The sequence below is a fragment of the Rhizophagus irregularis genome, chromosome 14, assembly GCF_026210795.1.
Source record: "Rhizophagus irregularis chromosome 14, complete sequence".
In the NCBI taxonomy this organism is placed as follows: Eukaryota; Fungi; Glomeromycota; class Glomeromycetes; order Glomerales; family Glomeraceae; genus Rhizophagus; species Rhizophagus irregularis.
In genome coordinates, this window is record NC_089442.1 from 1,474,092 (window position 1) to 1,499,048 (window position 24,957).

The window sequence follows — 24,957 nt, forward strand, 5'->3', positions numbered from 1 at the left end:
AAATCTCGATTAAATAATTTGATAGAAAATATAATAATCACGCAATTTTCTTACAATTATGAAATTTAATGTAGGAGATCAAAATTATTATTAAACTCGGGATTAATTTAATATAAATAATTTCTCGAAAAGTCCATCAGCAGTTTACGGATAAATTTTCGTTTGATAAATCGACTTATTCTATATGAATATAATTTTTATTATGAATTTTTTTTTTACGCATACTGTCTAGTTTCTAATATTTGATTTTTTAAAAAAAGTAAAAAGAATACAATTTTTTTTACATCAATTATATTTTTTCTCAAAAAAATTTATAACGGATAAGAATATTTTTTTCAAAGTATTTGGATGTATACGAAATTATATTATGTCATATTTACACCTTAATTTATCATTGAATAAATAATATGATAAAAGTGTTAATTGTTCATCAATTTTCGTTTTTGATAGAATGGTAATAAATATTTGTGAGATTACTAATGAATTATTACATAAATAAATATAGGCTTATCAATCACGTTACATTCGTTACAATCGTTACATAATACGAAATAACTGCGGAATTAAAAACATTATAGGTCTAATTATTTCCGAATTCACGGGTAAAATAGGGGAACGGGTATTACACCATACACATCATATCCGGATAATTTGTCTCAAAGCTAAAAATGAATTCATTTAGATACAAATGTTTAATGAATAAATTTAATTTCAATGACTTTAGTCGTAAACTGAGGTTACTTACAATAACTAATAAGGGTAAAATTTCTTCTTACATACAGTATCGTACGGTAATACTATAAATCACGAAGTACGATAGTTATTTTAACTGCCAATATTACCATAATTATTGAAATATATACCGTATATTCCATTATTGTATTGTTAGTCACTTTTGATACAACCGGATATCTGGATAACGCTTCCTGATATAAAAGTCTTTTTTAATAAAAATTTTACACTAAAATTATACTCATTTGTTAAAATTAAGCTTTAATAATTTAATATCCTTTTCAACCAATGGGTGAAATTGTAAGAAGCCAAATATTATTTTTAATTAATTTTACGAGATTTGTATATCGGATAATTTTTCCTGATAATATTTTTTCATAATTTTTAATGTCTAATTTTAATCTACTAGAATTTCTCATATTATAATATTTAAAAATATTTAATAATATTATTTTAACTTTAGAAAAATATTTTTCTAAAACGAGGCGCCAATTGATTAATCATATGTGATTTAACATATGTAGCATAATATTTAGGATGACATAATTATGATGTTGTAAGTTAAGCTACTTTATAATTAAGGCTTTTTTATGAAGTAATTATTTACTGATCGTACTGATCGGTTAAAATTATTAATTTATTGGATGTATTAGTACTATTGGTCGATGTTAATTTACTAAATATTTATTCATATTTAGTATTTAGTTTAGGGATAGTTTAAAAAATTACGTAACGTAGTCTTGATGGTTTAAGTTCGTGGTGGAAAAATCGTGGTCATTATTAAAGTAGAATCCGACAAACATATCATAAATATAATAGTTTTTATATAGACAAACTTTTTCAAAATATAAAAAACCGATATGAATGACTATCATTGTTCGAAGTTTAGAACTTTCAATACCTCATTTAATCGAATATTTTTATGAATCATAAAACAAATAGAATTTTTTAAAAAAATTCATAAAGTGATAAATTGTTATGGATTTAAAAGTAAATTCTTGTAATTTCCAAATAGACAAATTAAATTAAACAATGTTAAAAATTTTCGTAAATTCAAATTCTATATTTTAAATGATCTTGAACGTGTATAAAATAAATCATTCATCGAGAAAGTAATTCATCAACATAAGAAAGATTACGCCTGATTTCTTAATATATTGTGCATTATATACTATCGTTTATTATTTGGAGAGAAAGATGTTTTTAAATCTTTTAAATCGATCATTTTAAATACAATTGTGAAATTTTGTGAACGAAGCATTGAAAATATTAATATTCTTTAATTGTTTTAACTTTAAATAATCGCATTATAATAATCATCGCATTAATAAAAATATCGAAGTGAAATTTAGAGTCTTTTTTTAAAAAAAAATAGTTTGAATCATTACACATTGAAATACGATCTTCGGTTACCCTTTCATAGATCATTTTGTGGCTTTTGAATTACACGGATTAACCAATTTTGGTAAGTCTGATTTTTTTTTCCATAAAAATCCAATTTTTTTCTGTTCAAAAAAAAAAAAAAAAAAATGTCTCGTAATCGCACAACAGCATCATCATCGTCATCATCTTTTTCATCGGAAATTCCGTCACCATCTATATCAACAAATTATGAAGATAATACAATAAAATTTCACTTTAAAACGCATGGTTTAATCACTATTATACAATTAACATTTTCAACGTTATGTTTATTTTATATTCCACAACAAAATTTATTAAAAGATCCCGTAGAAAGTTTAAAGTCAACTAATTTATTATTATTTTTCGTTCAATTTATAATTGAAACTATTCGTTGGTTAATTTATTTATATTATGATTCTAGTAATGGTGGTTATGAAACTAGAAAAAATTCAAAAGTTTTTCTGATAAATTTCGTAAAAAATAAAGGACAGGTAAAATGAGGAAAAAAAAAAATTTTATATATTTTCTTTTCTTTTTTGATTTTTGATTTTAATCTAATTTCTATTTTTTCTATTTTTTTTTAGAATTTTATTGTAGCATTGCTTTTAACTGCCTTTGCTGTTTTCGTATTACATATTGTGGCTATTTTATTCGGTGCTTCTTTAATTCAGTAAGTAATATTAATTAAAAATTTCAGTTAAAAAAAAGAGATTTTATTAACAATAAAATAAACAAATTTTTAATTTTAATAGTAACGCACAAAAAACATTGATGTTCGCAGTATATGTATCATTATTAGGAATATTTCCTCCGGCTGTTGCTTTTAAAAATCATACTCCTTATTGGTCAAGAGTATTTTCTGATTTCTGGTAATTAAATAATTTTTTATTTATAATAATAATTTATTTATTATCGAACAATTAATTTAAACAATTTGTTTTTTTTTCAGTCCTGAAACAATTCCAGAAAAGATGGTTTATTATCCAACTGTTGGTACGATAATAGGTGCATGGGCGGGTGCTATAGTTATACCATTGGATTGGGATAGACCATGGCAGGTAATTAAATTAATTAAGAAAAAAAACTTAAAAATATTATACGGTTACTCGATTACTAATATTTAAATTGTATTTAGGAATGGCCTATTTCTTGTGTGATTAGTGCTTACATCGGTCATGTAATTGGAAGTATTATAGCGTTAATAGTTTGTTCTTTTAATCCTGAAAGTTCTACTTTACAAAAGAAGAGGGAGTAAAATTATGATCGATTAATGGATGGATTTAATTACTTTAATTTTTCACGATCTTATAATTTCTTAATTTCGTTAAAAAACAAAAAAGATTTTCCAAATAAACTTTACCTATTTCAAAGAAGCACAAATATTTTCGATGAAGTTATTTTTACTTTATAATTTACATTTATTATCATTTGATTAAATTTTGTTAGTTGCAATTCTAATAATTTATTAAACTAATTTATGCGATTTTGATGGAACATCATCATATTATACTAGTTACTTCCTCCGTAATATAGTCATCGTTTAATTGTAGAAGAACTAAAGTTGATTGTAAATTTTCTTGAATATATTTAAGACCATGGTAGTGCAACGATAGTGCGATTATATTTTTATATTGTAATTAAATAAATGTCCGTTACAGATTTATCACGAATATCTTGCAAAGTATTAATTACTTAATTTTTTGAAATCAATAGATATAATGTAATTTATATTTTTCAATGATTTATATAATGATTTAGGGATTTACCATTCCAAAGAACTCCGGAAAAGACGAATCCTATCCACTCTTTATTTGCATTACGCTTTTAATTAACGAGGATGCAGCTATTAATTGAAATTATTTCGCTGTACTCCCCATCTAATTGTAAAAAAGACAAATATTCAATTATTAATGGTTAGTTGTACTTGATAAATAAATAATATTAAATATTTTATTTATGGTTGTTACATAAACAAAGTATTACAATAATGGTATTTATGTAAAAGGGACCTATATAACTATGAAGTAGTTATTTTAAATACTTCTATTTCCTCTGGAACAAAATTGATATTCAGATATGGGCTTAAAACATTATTAACATTTTTATAATAGCCTGAATTATTAAAATATATTAGTTGACCACTCATATAAAGAACACTTCCAAAATTAAATCCAGTGTTATAATATTCGTATATTGCATAACTGCTATTATTCACACGACCTATTTTCATATTTTGAATATCTTCACTATTTTCAAAAGAAAATATAAAACTTTCAGATGTATAAAGCCATTGATCATCCCATTGTTCATCATGTGTAAAACCAAGCGGATTATATCCTCCATAAATCTTTGCTGATTGTTGATGTTTGACTAGTACTAAACATGGACCTTGATTATTACATTTATTTCGAAATGTATTAACATAATTTCCATCCTGACTACTACGATAAAGAAGATCAAACTTATACTTTTTATTGAGCGATCGGTTTTTTCCATTTTTTCTTTCGATCCAACCAGCAATTATGTTAGTAAGTTTTGGTTTAATAAGTTTTGATTCGATTCGGGCATTTCCAGAACGTGGAGGTAAAGTCGTTGTCTTTGGGGAAGTATTCTTCATATAAAATTCCATAGCTTCCTCGTAAATATGATGAGGAATAACTGCCTTATATGGACGAACTTTATCGAAAAAATCAGCAGAACTAATTGCAGTAAATCTAATAAGAGGAGTGAATTTATTTAAAGTTTTCTTCAATGCTTCATAATTTTCATTATTCCATTTGGTTCTATCGTTGTTCCTATTTCCCAAACCAGGAGTTTGTTCAATACCCCATTTAATTAAAGAATCCCAAGCAACACTTTCTTCAATGTTTAAATCATCTCGTTTAAGCAAGCCGTAGAGAATATCTTTATCAAGTGATGGAAAATCTTTTGAAGTAATGAATGGCTGTGGGTCAGCGCAGATAGATTCAAGGCAATGATCTTGCAGTTTCTTACAATTAGAAAGTTTGAAGACTGTATGAAGGACAAGAACAAAATTTTTTTCAATCCATGTTGATTGTTTTTCAATCAAATAGCCTTGAACGTGATTCAATAATTCTTCAAGAAGCAACTCGTCAGATGCAACTAACAATCCAAGAATATTTTCGCCTGGTTGCTTAGTTAAATCCACTTCACCTGCATATATATATCTTTATTTATTGTGTAAATGGAAAAAAAAATTTTTTTTTTTATATAAATCATTATTTTTAAATATTATTATTTAACTATTATAATTATTTTGCTTACTTAAGAATCATTTCGAAAACGGTAGGACTTATATTTGGTTTTTTGAATTCAATCATATTATCTTTTTTAGAAATCCATCCGGTTGAGAACGCACCTTTAAAATAAGGTGAACGAGCTCTAAGAATATTTGAATGTGCACGAAATTCTTTTATATTTTGATTTTCTCCAACTTGAATTATTACATTATGATCATCTGAATCATTTAACATTAATGAAAGGGATTCTGAAAGGCTTGAATGGAATTTTGAAACCATTTTTTTTTTTTAAAAAAAAATAAAAATAAAAAAAAGGTCGGAGTAAATTTATTTAAAACAATTCAATATATATATATAATAGTGCTTTTGTTCTGGAAGATCATAACTTTAATAACTTGTATTAAATCCTGTTTTTTATTTATAGAAAGAAATTTTGGAATGTGTAACGTGAACACCAGAAAAATGTCACGTGCAATATGTTAAACGTCAAAAAACCATTGTGGCGAAGTTATGTAGAATTTAATTTTTGTATTTTATTTTAATATATTATTCAGAATAATTTCGAAATTTTGATTGCATAAATTATAAATTTATTAAATGTTAAAAATTAATATATAGTTAAATATTTTATGATATTTGATTATCAAATATGAAAATAAATATGAAATACAATATTCATCAAGAAACGCAAAAATATTATTCGTAATTTGATTTCCCAATCTATATTTTGATTACTATTACTCAATTTTAATGTATTTTCCTACTTTAAAATTAAAATTAAAAAAAAAAATGAATAAAAGTGTAAAACGAATATAAAAAAGAATTTTATATCAATAAATACTTACCATTATTTTCATGAGAATTTATATTTAATTCTTCAATATTTCGTTTAGTTCCAATTACGTTTGATCTATTTTATATAAATGATTATTTAATTAAAAAGATTTGAATTGTTAAATTTTTTTAAAAAAAATTTTCAATTTTTTAATTACCTTTCAATATCAATATCAAGATCATTTTCTATTGAAGTGTAACCTATAAATTGAAATCATATATTCATTCAAATATTTATTTGTTAATTGTTTAGAAACTTACATTTATTGCATTTATATGTTTATGCTTTTTTAATACATACCTTTAGAGGAATTGATAGATGAACATTCAGAAATAAAAGAAGTTAATAGTCTACTTGTAAAAATAGCATTTGGGTGAGGTTTTTCGCTAAACTCGGGTCCAAGCTTTCCTGAATTTATTAGCTCTATTCTTTTTGATTCAGCTTGATTAAATACTTCATTATGCTTATGTCTAAAAGACCAACTACCAAGAGTATTGCGAACTTTCTTTATGGATGGTCTTTTTTTAGGGTCCGGGTTCCAACAACTTTTCATTAGATTTGCATAACATTCTGGTGTATCTTCTGTAATTACTGGTCGTTCTCCATCAAGAATTTTATAAACAAGCTGAATATCATGCTCTTCATTAGCAAAAGGTTTACAACCTGTTGTAAGTTCCCACATAATTATGCCCATACAATAAATATCAGTTTCTTTAGAAAATGAAGATCCTTTAAATATTTCTGGTGCAATATAAGGTATCACTCCATATATTTCATTATTTGATGATGTATTATTTGCAGGTTGAGATAATCCTAGATCTCCAATTTTCCATTCATGTCTTTCTCTAAACTTTGCATATTCTGTTGATGAGATATTAGATGCAGCAGAACCAAATAATATGTTTCCACTATGAAAATCTCGATGTATAAAATTTGCTTTATGAATAGTTTCAAGTCTAAATAGAATAAATAAATTAGTAATTATCATAAGTAATTGTGATAAATGCATTAATATAAATACCCTTCTGAAATTTGCCATAAAATAATTAATTTTTTTTTATTCCACGTAATATTTGCAAAACTTTTTTGTAACCATTTGTGTAAATCTCCATCTTCTGCATATTGCATTACTAGTATATAATCATCTAATTCAGGATCTTTTGTAAAACCATAAGTTTTAATAATATGATGCATAATTTGATAACAATATTGATTTGATTTTAACTATAAAATTCATGATAATAAATCAGTTTATTTATAAAACATTAATAGAAAGTATAAATGTAGGATAACATTCACCTCATTTAAAAAATGTTTGTCAATATCTTTAGAATTTATAAATCTTTTTAAAATGACTGTTTCATTTCTCCTTCTAATTCTACTACCATGTTTATTGATACAAAATGAACCATCTAACCAAGTTGCTTGATATATAATACCAAACCCTCCTTTTGCTATTTCTTTTATATCCGTAAATTGAGAATATGGTATCCATTCCATTGATAGTTTAACATCTTGATAAATAGAATTACATATACTATGTGGAAAAAAATATTTATCAATACCTTTAATACCTTTAACTTTATCAGCAAATTCGGTTATTTTTAAATTATTGTGAATATCAAGCCTCAAATTGGAAAGTAAATCATCTAAATCATTATTTCCGATGCTAATTTTTGTGATATCAAAATTAATAGATGATACTTTTTTGCATTTTTTACATTGAGATTGAATTGTAGGTCCAAAAATAACATTTGTTGTTAGACAATATCTACATCCAGTATAAAATATAAGACAATTCGTACAATACTTTTGACAGTCTGATGTAAATGTTAAGGATATTTTACAAGCTTCACAATAAGTTCTATTATGCCACCATGGTAAATAAATAATTGGAATAGGACTTTCAGATAAGGTTGATTTTACACATCCAGAAGAAATTTGATAACAATCTGAACACAACTTAAAATTAAAATATGCTTCTTGTTGTAATGATTTCCTACATAGTTTACAATTTTTTTCACTTTGAATCACATTTTCGCTTAAATTATAATAAGGATCCTTTGTATATATAGATTTAAAACAACCCAGTATTTGTTTAAAACATAATATTTCAAAGAAATTTCTACAACATTCTGGAATATTTTGTGGTTCATATAGTATTCTATTTATTTCATGTTCAGTACATTCCAAGTTCTTTGTAGACAAATATATGTCTAGGTATAAATTAGTATTATTATTTATATCAGTGATATAACATGATAAACATTTTTTACAATATTTTTGGTAACATAAAATCGCCTCACTATATTCTTCTCCACAATAAATACACTTTTTATCATTCTCATTAAATGAAACGAACAAGATCGGTATTGGGCTAGATTTTAATTTCGGAGTTGGGTCAAAATAATTTTCATCATATTTATTTAAGATTTTTATGAGTTCCATTTTATTATGTTTTTAAATAAATATTGAAAATTCAACATATTTATAATTTTAACAGACAATAGATTATTTCAAGGAGTTGAAAATGTAAAAACTTTCCGTTGGTGTTATGGAAAAGTATTCTAGAATTTTTTCATATGCATGGAATTTTAAGAATTTACCTTAGTATTACAGAAAAGTTCGTTTTTGTATTTGGAAATATTTTATCGAAAGGGTAAATGCATGAATTATACTATAATTGGTTAGTTATTGGACGTTTTGAAACACTGTATCGAAGCAGGTGTGTACATACAGTACGAGCAAGTCTGTCATACTTGGACCTGTTATGGTATAGTGGAATATGTGTCGATCAATATTTGTGCGTAATCACATCCGTTGTACTAATTTGCTACCTACTGACAACCATTGTGCCTTTGACTTTTAATTAAATTTGTAACCATGTAGTATCAATAACTAGGTAATGGATGGAAGTTTGTTATATTAAGTTTTGAACTATGTTGGCAATCATTTTGTGCAAAATCGCTCAATAATTATTAAAGAATGACATTTAGCCATAATAGAAAAAAAAATAATCTCAAGGCTATTATTATTAGTAGCTTTGTTGCATATATACGGTAATTGTTAAAAGACTCTTTCTCCTCACAAAATTAGAAAAGATGGTCTAGAATTTTTTTTACCTACATGGGATTTTTATAGAAAATTCGGTTATGTACTATTTGGAAGCACTATATCGAAGAGTACATGCGGAAGTTTACAGTACGAGTGCATCAGACATTATCCTTTTGCATAAATATGTGTCGATCAATATTTGCCCCGAATATGGCGTACTCACATCCTACCTACTGACTATCATTGTGCCTTTGACTTTTGTAACCATGTATCAATGTAATAATTTAATTTATTTTTATTTTTACTTAGAAGAGGTGAATACATTGTGTAATAAGGTAATGGATGAAAGTTTTTTATATTAAGCTTTGAGGATCGCTTAATAATTTAAACATTTGACAATCATAGAAAAAAAAAATTATAATTTTAAAGTCTATTATTATTAACTTTGTTGCAATATACGTAATTGTTAAAAGACTCTTTCACCTGAAATTATAGAAAAGATGGTCTAGAATTTTTTTTTATCTACATAGAATTTCTATAGAAAATTCGTTTATGTATTTGGAAGCACTATATCGAAGAGTACAATACATGCAGTAGTGTACAACAGTACGAGTACGTCTAGACCTTATGTATGAGCACATGGCATAAGTATGTGTGCCGATCATTATTTAGTATGACGTCTCATCCGTTTGTAACTAATTTGCTGTCTGCAGGCTAACCGTTGTCTTTGACTTTTAAATAAGTTTGTAATCATATCAGTGTAATAATATGAAGAATGAAGTTTATTATATTAAGTTTTGAATTAAAAAATTTTTTTATGTTGGTAGTTATTTTATACAAAACCGCTTAATAATAATATTATTAGAACATTTGAAAAAGGGAATGTAAAGCACTTTATTTTGATAAATAGTTTAATTCAGACTAGCTGTAACTGCGTTTAAATCAATATAACAACAAAATTTTTGTTTTATATTTAGTTAAATTAGATAAATTATATGTTATATAATATTGCCCGTTTTTATTTTCAAGTAAAAAAAATATAATTATCCTAACTAAAAAAAAATGATATAAAGCAAATTTATCTGATAAATATTTTATTTTAATTATATCACTGATCCAAATCTAAAAGGTGAAAAAACGAAAAAAGAAAAAAAATAGTAAAATAAAAAAAAATAAAAATCACGTTTACCATAGGACCACAGCGTAGAAAGAGATTGGAATCGCTTAATCGAAAATCGACAAATCGATTCTCGAGAATCGATTCTCAGCAATTTTTTGCATATAAGTTAACCTGACTCCAAAGTAATTTTTCATGCCGGCCGAGTGCTGATTATTTTAGAAACTGATTCAAAGTCAGGTTTGTCGTCTATAAGAAAAATCTTGAAAAGATTCGATTTTCGAATATCCCTACCGCAGCGTCGATCTAATCCGATCACTAAAAGACGAAGTAAATAATAAAGATAATATACCTATACATACATATATAAGTCAATAAAAAAAAAATATGTATAAAAATAAATAAAAAATTACATAGAAAAAATATTAGTAGTGATTAATTATAAAGAGAAAAAATCGGAATGAAAAATATCAAAAATTCAAAAAATTGGAAAGAAAATCTCGATTTTGAAAATCAATAATAATATTAAAAAAAAAAGTTCCAGTCTAAAAAAAACCGAAAAAAATACTTAATGCCTTAATGCGGAATTTTTTCAGGTGTTACTGGGCAGTTTACGGTAATCGGTTTGCTGCGTATAGGACTTAGTGAATTTATTAATTTTGGGGCGCAGTGTTATACTTAGTTTGAGTATAAATTTATTGACTTATTAATGATTTTAATTGATTCCTAATGCTATTTAATTTTGAAAGATATAAATAGGTGAATTTATTTTGGAAATACTTAGAATTTTTTTCTTTTAATTTTCTTTCTTTTCATTTTGTTTTTACATTTTAATTCGGGAAATATAAATTATTCTTTTGTGTAGCCTGATGTAGCAAACATCTTTAATGATGGGTCAGGTGCTACAATGGAAATAAAAGACAAATTAAGTTTTTTTTCATTAGTTGACAAAAAAAAAAAATATTTTAAACGAAATTGTATTAGCGTTCAGATTGGCCATCGGAACGTACATATGACCCGGCAGCCAATCAAATTAGATTTGGAATTTAAGGCGTTTCAGCCGTTTCATGTACCTGACTGATATTTTACTTTATTTTGATGTTTATAAATTTCTTGCTTCTGATCAAAAGTATTTTAAATTTATGTGATAATTGATAAACACAAATTTATCTAAGAGATAAAACTCAAAGTTACTCATATTAATAATTTGTCATAAGATTTGTAAGCGATATCATTAAATATTTTAAATTATTGAACTTTGCAAAATTATGGAAATTTTTAATATTGAAATACCTTTCAATATCAATGTCAAGTTATTTTCATTGTGAATCACATTAAAACAAGGGAAAAAAAGTAATCAACGTCATATAATCAATGAACTTATTTTTATGATAAAAAAAAAAATCACTAATCCATAAATATCATGAACCTAAAAATAAAGTTATAAATTTAAATTCATTGAACATGAATTTATTTATAGGTCCATTTTAAATCATTAACCAAAAATACTAAAACGTTTTCTCTTTTTTGTCATATTACCAAACTATTATAATCCTTTAATAATTTTCTTTTTTGTCTTCATTTTAATTCAAAAAAAAAAAATTAGAACCCTCTTAACTATTGATACTAGTTTGAACCCTACCCTAAAACGCGTTCCCTAAAAGCCTTTACAAATAATGAAAATTCATAAAAGGTATATCATATTATCATACGTGCATATGGGTTACTCAAAATCATTATTATTATAATCTTAGAATTTAATTTCTAGTTATATGATAGAACCGGTTTATAAAAAAGCATTATTACATTGCAAAGATTTTCATCAAATCAAGTAAAAGAAGACAGAAACGAGAATAATACTTTCAAAGCTAGCTAGATAAATTTATTTATTATCATAAAAATTCTCGTACTATCTTTAAATTAATTTTACAAATTTTTTGTAACATATAACAAGAAAAATAAAGTAAAATTCTTATTATAATGTTTATTGATAAAAAAAGGAGGTTTTTTTCATATTTTAAGTTTGAAGAATTATAAAATGTTACAGTATGTTAATTATGTCGAATATGCCGGTAATCCGCCGGTATGTCATAACTTCATAATAATTATTGTTAAACGCGGTTTTAACATATTTATCGTCTAATCTAACTTAGGAAATCGCAATTTTTATTGTCCGTGTGTGTTCTTTTAAAACACAAAGAAATTTTGAGTTCATATTGACAACATTCATGTGCTATATGTGTCAGAATAATTATAAATCTTTTTTAAAATAATATGATAAATTCTAGTTTACAATTTTTTTTTTATAGATTATAAAGTAAAATGTACAACGTTGATTGGAACATATGATAGGTACGGTTAATCTTGCGCGAGATGAAATAATGATAACATCAATACATTATTATTATTATTTATTTTGAAATTGCGTGCATGGGATTTTTTTAAAAAAAAATTTGTAAGATTACGATAGCATGTCATATGTCATATGGTTAGTTCCCTTGAAATTATGATGAGAAAAAAAACGATAATCTTTTTTAAAAGCTCACGAGATAAATCTATTTTTATTTATTTATTATTTATTTTTAAGTACATTAAACTTGAAGTACGAAAATAAAAAATATATATATATATTTTTTTTTATATATCAATAAGATCGACTTACACTTCTAAAAAAAACGAGAAAAAAAAAATTAAAACTGCGGTTTGATTCAAGATCGACATTCGAATATCTAAACCATTGGTACTGCGTAAATTAAAAATTTGGATGAAAATGTTTTTAAACTAGGATCAAAAGTTATTTTCAACCTTGTTATAAAATTCTATAAATACAAAAAAAGTATATCATAGAACACTTTTTGAAAAAGATGAAACAATTTTAATACATTGAATAAAAGAAAAGTCGACATTGAATAAGGAAGAAACGGGCAATTATTTATTGCTTTATTAATGAAAACTTTTTAATAATTACTATGGAAATTAAATTTTCTGGATAAGGCACATCATGGGAAATGACAACATTTATTAACATATCGCATTTCTAAAGTTAGAAGGATCCGACTTTATTCAAAGAATTTATTTATTTATATCAAAATACATCACGTTTTAAAACAATACTCCTTATTATAGTATTAAAAAAAAAATTCCGTGTCAAAAGTTTATCTATATTTGTTTATATATCACAAATCAATTCAGCCCAAATACTACTTTAACGTATATTAAAATGAATGAGGCTTTAAATTAAAATTCGAGTGATAAAAAATTCTAAATTTTTTTTGAAACAAAAAAAAAATAATAATAATAAATAAATAAATAAAATAAAATAAAATAAAAAAAAATTATATTTCATTTTCATTGTTTTTGTTGTTTTTAGTTCTTTGAATTACAACAATAAAAAGTAAAATTTAAAAGACCAAAAAATAATCGTAGAATAATAGAAAAAGATCAAAAGAATTGAACTCTGAAATTTTCATGGAAAAAAAATTGTTTATGATATTTATATAATATTCGAAGAAAGAGAAAATCTATTTTATTTTTATTACAGGAATTACAGCATCAAAATCTTGCTTATTCTCAATGATTGACTTTCGATCAATTTACCAAAATTCTAATTTTTGATGATCATAACGTTTCAGTCGTTTCATAGTAGACATATGCATTTTGTTTTAAACATGTTATCCTCTGTAAAATAATGACAAATTTATAAAATTTATTCCCATAGATTGATTCATTGTTATTATAACTTTCATCTGTTAGTTACATTAATAGGCATAAAATCATCTTCTTTAACCAATAATGAATGATTTTCTTAAAGCCAGTTTTTATTTTTTTCTGACGCTTTTTTAATGTGATGTAGATCATTTAAACATAATCATTTTAATCACATTTTTGATATTTATGAAAATTAAAATATATTATAAAATAAACAACAACCCTTGAAATAAGCATTAGCTAAATAATAATATAAATTCTTTACCCTTGTAAAAAAAATCAATTTAATTATTTTTGTTTATAAACAAATCCACAAATTCATAAAATAATAATAACTTAATCGAGCGGACAGATATCACCTACACCCGTACTTTTGTGAAATTTTTAACCAATTACTTTCAAAATTATTAATTTTAATGTTTAATTATTGATAATAGGATGATTCTGTATTAAAAATTATTTCTGTATTTCTTACAGAGTAATTAAAATACTGTATATACTGTATATCCAAGTTTTATATTTGTATGATATAAGTTTTTTGAATAATAAAATTATTATATTTCTTACACTTTTTTTTAAGTTTGTAATTATTTCTTTTTTCGTTTTAGGTAAATGTCCACATACATAAAAAAAACTCATCCAATATACACAATATTAATATAAATAACGTATTGTAAAATTTTACATTAAAAAAAAAAAATTCTTATTCTGCACTTTTTCCAGCATAAACATGAATAACTACGGAGATAAGGAAGATTTGTTCCGCATTTCATTATAAATTTTACTTAAATTGTACTATATATTTACTACTTTATTATAAATTTATTCCTTTTTGGATTCCGCCAAAGATCATGATAATGCAGGCCAAATAGGATCCTAATGCAGGCCGGAATTTTTAAATCGCAATTACCCATTTGGGCTTCTGACTAGAGATGGGGAAGTTCCAAACAGAGCGGTTCCGAACCGGTTCTAGAACAGATTCTAATTTTAGCAGATTCTGAACTTGAAATACTCTGGAAACTGTGAACTGGAACCGGCTCCGAACAGGAACCGCTCCAAATCGGGTTGTCATCAAAATTATTACGATCACGGACCAACCATTGTTTGATGGCCAATCAAATTTTTCTAATCGATCTTCATCACATGCTCTACCTGCGTCTTAAATTTGATGCATGTAGCTCATATTTTACTTAATGAGAACCGAAGCGGAACTGATGAAGAACCGAAATAGAACTGATGAACCGATCCCCATCCCTACTTCTAACAGCAAAGGGTAAAGAGATTCCATAAGTATGTTCTAGGCGTCTAAAAAAAATTTCACAAGTTACAAAAAGAGAACAATAGGATTGTCGAAATCATACTGTATAGAATTCGATATAATAATAAACCTGATCAAAAGACACACAAAAAAGAAAAATCATGAGGATTTTAAAAAAGGAAAATATTTTTTTTTTTACTTGGATTAAAATAATAATTTATTATTTATTTTACAAAATATATTACGCTTAAAAACTCACTCCAACGAATGCATGTTGGCGTTTTCAATGATTGGTCATCTGTCATTTTTTATCGAATAAATAAGGTTTTTTTTAAAAAAAAAAAATTTATCGCCAATGGTCATACATGAACAAATTTAGATAATTTTTTTTTTATCTTTCAAGAAAAACACAATTATATCATCTTGTCGCACGGATCTACATACAATCAACTACCAATTTTCAATGGGTCATTAGATATTATTAATTATCACATTTTGGGTCAGAAAAAATTATTTTAATCATGCATATTTTGACTAAGTTATGAAAGTAAATCGTAAGTATTATATATATATGTATATTTTAATACAACTAAAAAGTTCTAATATAAAAAACCCAGCCCAATTATTTTAACAACGAAATTAAGAATGAACATATAAGATTTTAAAGTTCAGTTCGGTAACCCGCATTACCCGCCTTATAATGACGACAATATATATATGTATATGTAAATAATTTAATCCGGTAAAATTTAATGAATAGGACTTACTTGATCAAGTGAGTCAATTCCTCCTAATGCTTCACGGCCTCATAAATTATTTATATTGTACTAACTGCTTTATTTTTATTCTGTGTCAGATGGCACCCTCACATGACTCAGTCATGAATCCGAAATCTTTTATATAAAGGTATCAAGGCAATTTTTTTTTCTGATCCCGGAGAATAATAAAAGCTAAAACCCTGGCAATCCACTCTTTTATTATTTAGTTTCCTTCTCTTTGAAAAAAAAAAGGTTATCGCTCGAGCTTCTTTTATTTTTCCTTTTTTTTTATCTTGAAAGTACGGTAGAAATTCTAACAAAAATTTCTGTATCAAAAAAAAAGAAACTATACTTTTTTTTGATTCGGTTCTCACTTTAAATGAATCTTTTTTATATAATTTATCCAAATAATTTTGATTAACACGCATTTTTAAATTATTTCTCTTATTATTATTTCCATTAGTTTCTTTCTATTAGTATTAAAGAAAAAATGTCTGATATAGATTCCGTTGCCACGATGAATCATAAACAACAACAAATAAGTGTAACCAATACGGGATACATTTCTTGCGACTTTTCAGGTGCAACATCTTACGCACCTAGCAATTATGAAGAGTCATTCGTTACTCAGTCTTTTCCTATGTTCAACTCATCGTTTTATCGTATTCTTTACGATCGTCGATATCGACAACAATTAAGACATAGTACCAATAATATACACACATTATATCGTATTATGAGATTACAATTACAAAACACAAATAATCCAATTTTTTAACGGATCTCCCTTCTAATCGTAACTTAAATATGTAAATCTGTTTATGATAAACTCAATTCATTGGCAAACTCGGTTTCAAATTCTTATTTAAATGAACGATTCATTTATCCTTAGTATTAGTAATGCTTTATTTGTATTATCTAATATTTATAAATATACCTTCGTAAAACAACTTTTTAATGCATCAATTTTTTTACGTATCCCTTTCTTTAAAGACATTCATATTCGATTCTCTTTTGATAATTAAATATTAATCCTTTTACTTTTAATTAAATAATTCGAAATTGTTATTAATCGTGAATTGATTAGGTATATTAAATATGCAAAATCTCTTTATGATAAACTCGAATTTCTTTGGCAAATACACTTTCAATTTTCTTCTAATATAAACAAATGATCTTTGCCGATTACTAATGGAATCCCAATTCCCAAGAGAAAAGTATTTATTGTTTAATGTTGAATTTTATAGAGAGTGATAAATTCTCAACTTGATTTATACCGCTTCTAGACAAGATGAAGATCAAACTCCTTATTGATATCTTAGATTCTATTGACACAAATGAACAAGCGTTTACTGTGCCACCATTGCTAGGAGAAGTCAATAGAACAGCGATATATAAACGAAATTGCTATGACTATCATAATGACTTTGTACTCAATAGTACAGCCCACAATCGATTTTAATCACCAGAAATCCAGGCATGACAAGACATATTTTGGGAGACTAACATTAGTGGAGCTTCTTCAAAAAGGAAAGGTAGTTCTTTTCGACTATAAAGATTGCATGTTAAGATGTTATATATTGACCCTCAGGGTGAATATTTCACAGTGAATAGTGAAGAGTACAACTTCTTGCACAATGTGAGAATGCTTGGTGCAAAATTGTCGGAAGGGCGCCCTGATGGTCTGCAGGAAAGTTTATAATGGTATCTTCGCCTAAGAGAAGTATCATTAAAGATATTGATAAACCAAGATGTAAAACACTATACATGCCAACTTGAAATGAGAGTCTATATAAAAACAAATTTCTGGAGAAAGAATCAAAACGAAGTTGAAATTATGTGGTGGGATCCCAGGATGGATTTTTGATAGTGAGATGACTCCTGAAAAAATTCGTAAAATGATTGTTGCTGCATCTGAATCAATTGATCAATGTATTATAGAAAATCCTTCTTTGGTCTTGAATTTTCTCACAAGATAATTCATATGCACACCAATCTTGGGGGAACGAAAGATCCATACACCGATGCCACAAGAAAATGCCTAAATTACTTAAAAAAGCATAATAAGGAGAAATTCCGCACTTTTGTTGACAGTGCAAGGAATTTAAAGGAAATTGGATCTCTTCACAGGCAGATATTCGAATAAAGAACCTGGAATTTGAATCAAATTTAGAAGAAAATATTTTTTTTGGGATATTGGTGAGATTAAAGATGATATACATCAAAGACAAAAAAATCATTGGCCAGAATCTGATAATGTATGAAAGTTTGATAGCTATATATATCAAAATACTGTAAGATGTTTCAAATAACCGTTTCTAGGAGACATAAAATCAATCAAGATGGACTAAGAGCAATCAAGGGAATCTTAGACAGAGATTCTGAGATTAGCATTTACTTTGTATTGCCAAGTGATATATTTGAAAAGTTTAAAGTCTTACGAAAATAAGGGGGATGGCAAGAAATTTGACGCTTGGATTAATAAAATAGTACAGTATACATTATGTAGATCTCGATAAGTATTGCGCAGAATTATAAGATATTTGATCGAGTTATTAAAAAGTAAACCTAATAAATATACCACTAAAAGTTGCTTGAAAATTTTATTGACTTTATATGTGTAAAATTGCTTTGTTAATTACTATAAACTAAAGATGAATACAATAAAACGAATGTGTAGCGGATGTTTAAAAGGAGGAATTTCTCAAACCTTAATGAGAGTTCTTTCTAATTTTTTCGCTAATTCGAAATAAAAATAAATGACTGCAGTTATATATAATAGTCACACTATAGTCACATGGATTTTATCGAAGAAAACTTTACTATTGCAATGTAATGTTTATTATAACATGAATACGTGGTCCTTTTATACTAATGATTTTTCAAATTGTAAAGCGTTCCAAGAAGACGCATGAGAAAAAATTTCCAAGTTTCTTTTCGATCTGAAGGCAAATCTATAATGAATCTTTTTGATTACGAATAGAATTTGCATCTTTTTTTCGATTCAGTTAGTAATTATAAAAGCATGTCTTACTTTGTTTGATGCAAGGTCTTGAAGGAATAAAATGTCGCGGATTTGCATAGTTAGATTCAAAACAATGACCTGCACTTTCTTGCAACTAGAAGCTTGTAGATTGCATGGAGAATAAGGACATAATGTCGTTTAATCCAGCTTGTTTGTTATTCGATTAAATAATCTTAAATATGCTCAAATAATTTTTCAAGAAGCAATTCGTTCGATACAACCAACAATTTCGCTTAATTGATCGTTTAAATTCACTTTCCCTGTATATACAGTATACATTTAATTTTGTTAAAGATGAAGAAAATCAATATATTATTATTAACAAAAAAACTAAGTATTTGTTAAATATGTTCTTTACTTGAGATTTTGATAAGCTTATTATTTGATTTTTTGAACTTAATCCATCCATCTGAAAAACTTTGAAATAAGACGAAAGTGCATGAAATTCTTTTTGGATTTTTCCGACTTGAATAATTACATTATAATAATCCGAATCATTTAACATTAGCGAAAGGGTTTGAAAATCTTGAATAAAATTTTAAAATCATTTTCTTTTCTTTTGAATTTTTTGGAAAAAAAAAAAAATTACTAATCAATAATAACGTAATAAATCCTTTTTTTATTTTCGCAAACTGTAATGTGAACATCATGTGCAAAGTATGATGTTTATTTCACGTGATTCCATAATTAGTGGTTACATTTATAAAGTTAAAGTTACTATACCACAAATTAGCTAGTTAATAAATAAACGCGATATATTTTTTTTTCTTTCTTTTCTGCTGTTTAATTTAATAGTATTTTGGAGAAAAATATAAAAAGTTGGGAGGATTTTACACAAAGATTGAAGAACGAAAATCGCTACCAAGATGAAAAGGAAATCGGAGAGAAGAGACCGATTCTAGAATCACCTTCAAAATTAGATTGGAGTCCGGACCAGAGTATAGAGGAAATTGAGGACGATGAAGAAAGGAATAGAATCTGGACTGAAAGATATTTAGAACGAAGAGAAAGAGAAAACTTTATCCTTTTCACCAATGGAGGAAGAAGAAATGAATCTAGAATCACCATCCAAGGAAAAGAGTGGGAAGAGCAATAAGAGAAAAGGGAAGAAAAAGAAAAAGTAAAACGTTACGGACTGTTGTGATTTTAAGAATCGAAGTCACGTGATTCACGTTATAAAATTTTCCGATAACAAAAACTTAAAATTACCTTCGTCTGTTTAAAAATTTTTGTTTTTAGATTAGAATACCAACTTTCTTTTTTTGTAGGGTTGGGAGGAAAAGTGGAATATTTATACTAGGCGCGAGACCAATGGGGATCATTTATCATAGATATAGCTTAGGCTTAGAATTTATTACATTTCCACCTTTTTCCCTACGTAAATTAGTTTAACAAATTTAGTTAGGTCTCTTTTATTTTTAATTAGGGTAGGAGTAAGTATTTATTTTTATTTGTTATTTTTGTAATGTATCTTTTTGTTCGATGTACTGTACTCTGTTATAGGGTTGTCACGTGTTTGCACGGTCGGCTCTAAGTATCTTGTAATTTGGGATGTTTTATTTATCAAACTAAATTCTAATAAAGATGCGTTACAGTTTTTTTTTAAAAAAAAAAAAAATTTTAAAAGTATTTTAAAATTACGTCTATATTTCAAAAAAACTCCATAAATTACTTTTACTACCGCGAATCAGCAATTTATATAAATATTTGGATATATGTAAAAGGACTTTTTATTTTAACAAACAGTTCTTAATTTGGATTTAGATTTTAAGTCATTAATTACGGTTATCCTGATATCAGATATTTTACTTTATTTTTGATATTAAAAATTTCCTGTCTCTGATAAAAATTTTTTGAATTTATGTGAATAATTTATCTAGGGACAAAAACTCAAGGTTACGCATGTTAATAATTTTTCATAAGACATAATTGCGTGATTTATAAACGATATTATTATGAAATGACTGAAATACATATGATAATTGATGGTAGTATAAACAAGTGCAGTGAATATCCTACAGTATGAAAGTAGAACTTTGCAAAATTCTAAAGAACGTGTTTATTACCACAAAGAATGTATCATATATTAAATAGAATATATCAGATATGATCATTCGCTAATCAACGCAATATTGAATTTTAAATTCTTATAACGATTCCTATTTAAGATTTAAGTTTAAATTCATTATAACGATATCTTCAATTGCTAACAAAAGGCTTTAATATATTTTTGAAATTTTATAATAAGTATGTCGTCAGAAAATTTGACGTTAAATTAATAGTAACATTTAATTAATTAATCAGTGACATCAATTAATGAATTTGTACTTTGCTACGTGGTAATTTCGAAACTAATACAAGGCTACATTAAAAACAATATCAATTATATTGTATTTCCTAAATATTCATCATTGTCATCATTGCTACTAAAAAATAATACCTACTGAATATAAAATCTACAGTATTACATAAATTAAAAATTTATTAAATTCAAAAATAATATTTAATGATCTTGATTATTAAATAAATACAATATCCATAAAGAACGTAAAAACTCTTAGAAATATTTTCAAGGATTCTCATTCATTTCTTTGTTATTATTTGAATTTAATTCGTTTTCCTATTTTAAAATTAAATATATAGATAAAAATGTGAACGAATATAGAAATTTTTGTCAAAAATATTTACCATTATTTTCGTAAGAATTAGTATTTAATTTTTTAATGTTTCGTTTAGTTCCAAATACGTTTGGTCTATTATTAAATTGCGATTGGTTAAAGATTTTTGAATTGTTGAGCTTTTAAATTATAAAAATTTTAATTATAAAATAAATACCTTTCAATATCTATGTCAAGATCTAATTCTAATGAAGTATAATCTAAAAAAGAAATTAATATTCATCTAAAGTTTAATCATTAGTATTTTATATTACAATATCCATCTGCTTTTTTTATTACATACCTTTTGAGGAATTGATAGATGTACATTTAGAAATGAAGGGGCTTAATAGTCTACTCGTAAAAATAGCTTCTGGGTGAAGTTTTTCGCTAAACTCAGGACCAAGCTTTTCTAATCTTATTAACTCTTTTCTCTTTAATTCAGCTTGATTAAATACTTCATTATGTTTTTTTCTAAAAGACCAACTACCAAGAGTACTGCGAATTTTTTTTATAGATGGTCTTTTTTTAGGATCAGAATCCCAACAACTTTTCATTAAATTAGCATAACATTCCGGCGTATCTTCAGTAATTTCAGGCCGCCCTCCATCAAGGATTTTAAAAATCAGATTGATATCATGTTCAACATTAGCAAAAGGTTTACAACCTGTTGTAAGCTCCCACATAATCATGCCCATGCAATAAACATCAGATTCTTTAGAAAATGAAGATCCTTTAAAAATTTCTGGTGCAATATAAGGTATTACTCCATATATTTCGTCATTCGATGTATTATTTGCAGGTTGTGATAATCCTAGGTCTCCAATTTTCCATTCATGTCTTTCTATAAACTTTATATATTCAGGTGAGTTATAATATGAATCAAATAATATATTCCCGCTATGAAAATCTCGATGTATATAATCTACTTTATGAATAGTTTCAAGTCTAAAATAAAATAAATAAATTAGAAATTTTCATAAAATAAACAAATAATATTTTGGTATAAATACCCTTCTGAAATTTGCCATAAAATAGTTAATTTTTGTTTATTCCATGTAATTTTTGTAAAATTACTTTGTAAGTAGTTGTGTAAATCTCCTCCTGGTGCATATTGCATAACAAGTATATAATCATTTAAATTAGGATCTTTTGTAAAACCATAAGTTTTAATAATATGATGCTTAATTTGATAACAATATTGATTTGATTTTAACTATGAATTTCATGATTTTAAATTAGATTATTCATAAAATATCAATGGAAAGTGTAAGCATAATATGAATATTTACCTCATTTAAAAAATATTTGTCAATATATTGAGAATTCATAAATCTTTTTTAAAATGACTGTTTTATTTCTCCACCTTGCTCTATTTTTATTTTTATTATTGATATAAAATGGACCATCTAACCAAATTGCTTGATATATAATACCAAATCCTCCCTTTGCTATTTCCATTATATTTTTAAATTGAGAATATGGTATCCATTCCATATGTATTTCAATATCTTGATAAATAGAGCTACATATATCACATGGACGGAAATATTTATCAATATCTTTTATTTTGCCAATAAACTCAGTTATTTTTAAATTATTATGAACATCAAGCCTCAAATTAGAAAGAAAATTATCTAAATCACTATTTCCGATGTTAATTTTTGTGATATCAAAAATAATAGAGGACACTCTTTTGCATTTTCTACATTGAGATTGAATTGTAGGTCCAAAAATAACATTTGTTGTTAAACAATATCTACAACCAATATAAAATATATGACAATTTGTACAATACTTTTGATGGTCTGTTGTAAATGTTAAAGATATTTCACAGGCATCACAATAAGGTATATTATGCCACCATGGTAAATAAATAATTGGAATAGGTTTTTTAGTTAAGGTTGATTTTACACATCCAGAAGAAATTAGATAACAATCTGAACACAATTTGAGACAACCACTATATTTACTTAGATGATGCAATGATTTTCCGCATAGTTTACAATATTTTTCACTTTCGTTTACATTTTCACGTAAATTATAATATAAATCAGTGGGATGCATGAATTTATAAAAACTTACAGGCATTTGTTTAAACCACAATATTTCCAAGCAGTGTCTACAGCATTCTTGAATATTTTGCGGTTCATTTTCTCTACTTATTTCATGTTCACTGCATTCCAAGTTCTTTGTATATAAATATATGTCCAAGTAAATACTATCATCATCAATGTTATTAATATAGCATGATAAACATTTTTTGCAATATTTTTGGTTACATAAAATCGCCTCAATATATTCTTCTCCACAACAAATACACTTATTATCATTCTTATTAAATGAAACAAACAAGATCGGTATGGGGCTAGATTTTAATTTTGGCGTTGGGTCAAAAAAATATTTGTCATTTGCATTTATGAGTTCCATTTTGTTATGTTATGAGCAAATATTGAAATTCACCATATTTATAGGACCCCGAAATATATATGTAGGGGTAAGGTGCATAATTGCGTCGCCAGCATAGAGAAATTTTATGGGGTTAGGTATTGATTTGCGTACAACCTGAGGATTTTTTAGCCACGGTCAGACTATTAAAATGCGTATTTTTAACAGGTTTTTTGTTTAAGTAAGGGTTTATTTTGCGTATTTTTAGTAATTTGACTGATCATATATTATATTAATATATTTCATTGAAATAAATAAAAATAAATATAAATAACTATTAGTGCAAAAAAACTTTATTTAGTGCAAAAAGATGTGTAATGCTTGTGCATTAATAAATACATTTATATAATTATGTGACATATAAAGTTATTAAATTTTTTTAAAAAAATAATTCTTCGATAAACGTGAAGTTTGATCAACAAAACAATATGTACAGTAAGTCACATGATTATCGGTGGTTAGTAAATTAATTTGCGTATTTTTTCCAATTATTCAAAGTAAGGAGGTAATTTTGCGTACTAAACTTATAGAAAACCCTTGCGTACAGCTATTAGTAAAAAGTTCGAAGGTCACCTTACCTTTTTATATATATTTCGGGGTCCTATATTTATAGTTTTTTATCAGATTATTTCAAGGAGTTAAAAAAATAAAATTTTCCGTTGGTGTTATGGAAAAATATTCTAGAATTCTCATATGATAGA

At 25.8% G+C, this 24,957-nt stretch overlaps 5 protein-coding genes across 5 annotated transcripts; 2 read left to right on the forward strand and 3 right to left on the reverse strand.

Annotated features, from left to right (window-relative positions):
- Positions 1-2,261: 2,261 nt before the first annotated feature.
- On the forward strand, positions 2,262-3,806 carry OCT59_006004 (uncharacterized protein; the record flags this gene model as incomplete). The annotated part of the gene is made up of 5 exons (XM_025332212.2): positions 2,262-2,627; positions 2,721-2,806; positions 2,889-3,005; positions 3,086-3,194; positions 3,272-3,806. 5 exons carry the CDS (start codon positions 2,262-2,264, stop codon positions 3,389-3,391), a joined length of 798 nt encoding a protein of 265 aa, XP_025175299.1. The 3' UTR covers positions 3,392-3,806.
- Positions 3,807-4,057: 251 nt separating this feature from the next.
- OCT59_006005 (uncharacterized protein) lies at positions 4,058-5,686 on the reverse strand. The gene is made up of 2 exons (XM_025326594.2): positions 5,422-5,686; positions 4,058-5,324 (listed from the first exon to the last, which is right to left on the reverse strand). Exons 1-2 carry the CDS (start codon positions 5,673-5,675, stop codon positions 4,154-4,156), a joined length of 1,425 nt encoding a protein of 474 aa, XP_025175300.1. The 5' UTR covers positions 5,676-5,686; the 3' UTR covers positions 4,058-4,153.
- Positions 5,687-6,133: 447 nt separating this feature from the next.
- Positions 6,134-8,679, reverse strand: OCT59_006006 (uncharacterized protein; the record flags this gene model as incomplete). Its single annotated transcript, XM_066140978.1, has 6 exons — positions 6,134-6,159; positions 6,242-6,306; positions 6,389-6,431; positions 6,532-7,187; positions 7,253-7,455; positions 7,531-8,679. 6 exons carry the CDS (start codon positions 8,677-8,679, stop codon positions 6,134-6,136), a joined length of 2,142 nt encoding a protein of 713 aa, XP_065997815.1.
- A 7,937-nt stretch (positions 8,680-16,616) lies between these two features.
- On the forward strand, positions 16,617-16,904 carry OCT59_006007 (uncharacterized protein; the record flags this gene model as incomplete). Its single annotated transcript, XM_066140979.1, has 1 exon — positions 16,617-16,904. The coding sequence occupies one exon, from the start codon at positions 16,617-16,619 to the stop codon at positions 16,902-16,904; it is 288 nt and encodes a 95-aa protein (XP_065997816.1).
- A 4,844-nt stretch (positions 16,905-21,748) lies between these two features.
- On the reverse strand, positions 21,749-24,238 carry OCT59_006008 (uncharacterized protein; the record flags this gene model as incomplete). The annotated part of the gene is made up of 6 exons (XM_066140980.1): positions 21,749-21,771; positions 21,840-21,904; positions 21,987-22,029; positions 22,113-22,756; positions 22,822-23,024; positions 23,159-24,238. 6 exons carry the CDS (start codon positions 24,236-24,238, stop codon positions 21,749-21,751), a joined length of 2,058 nt encoding a protein of 685 aa, XP_065997817.1.
- Between the last annotated feature and the right edge of the window lie 719 nt (positions 24,239-24,957).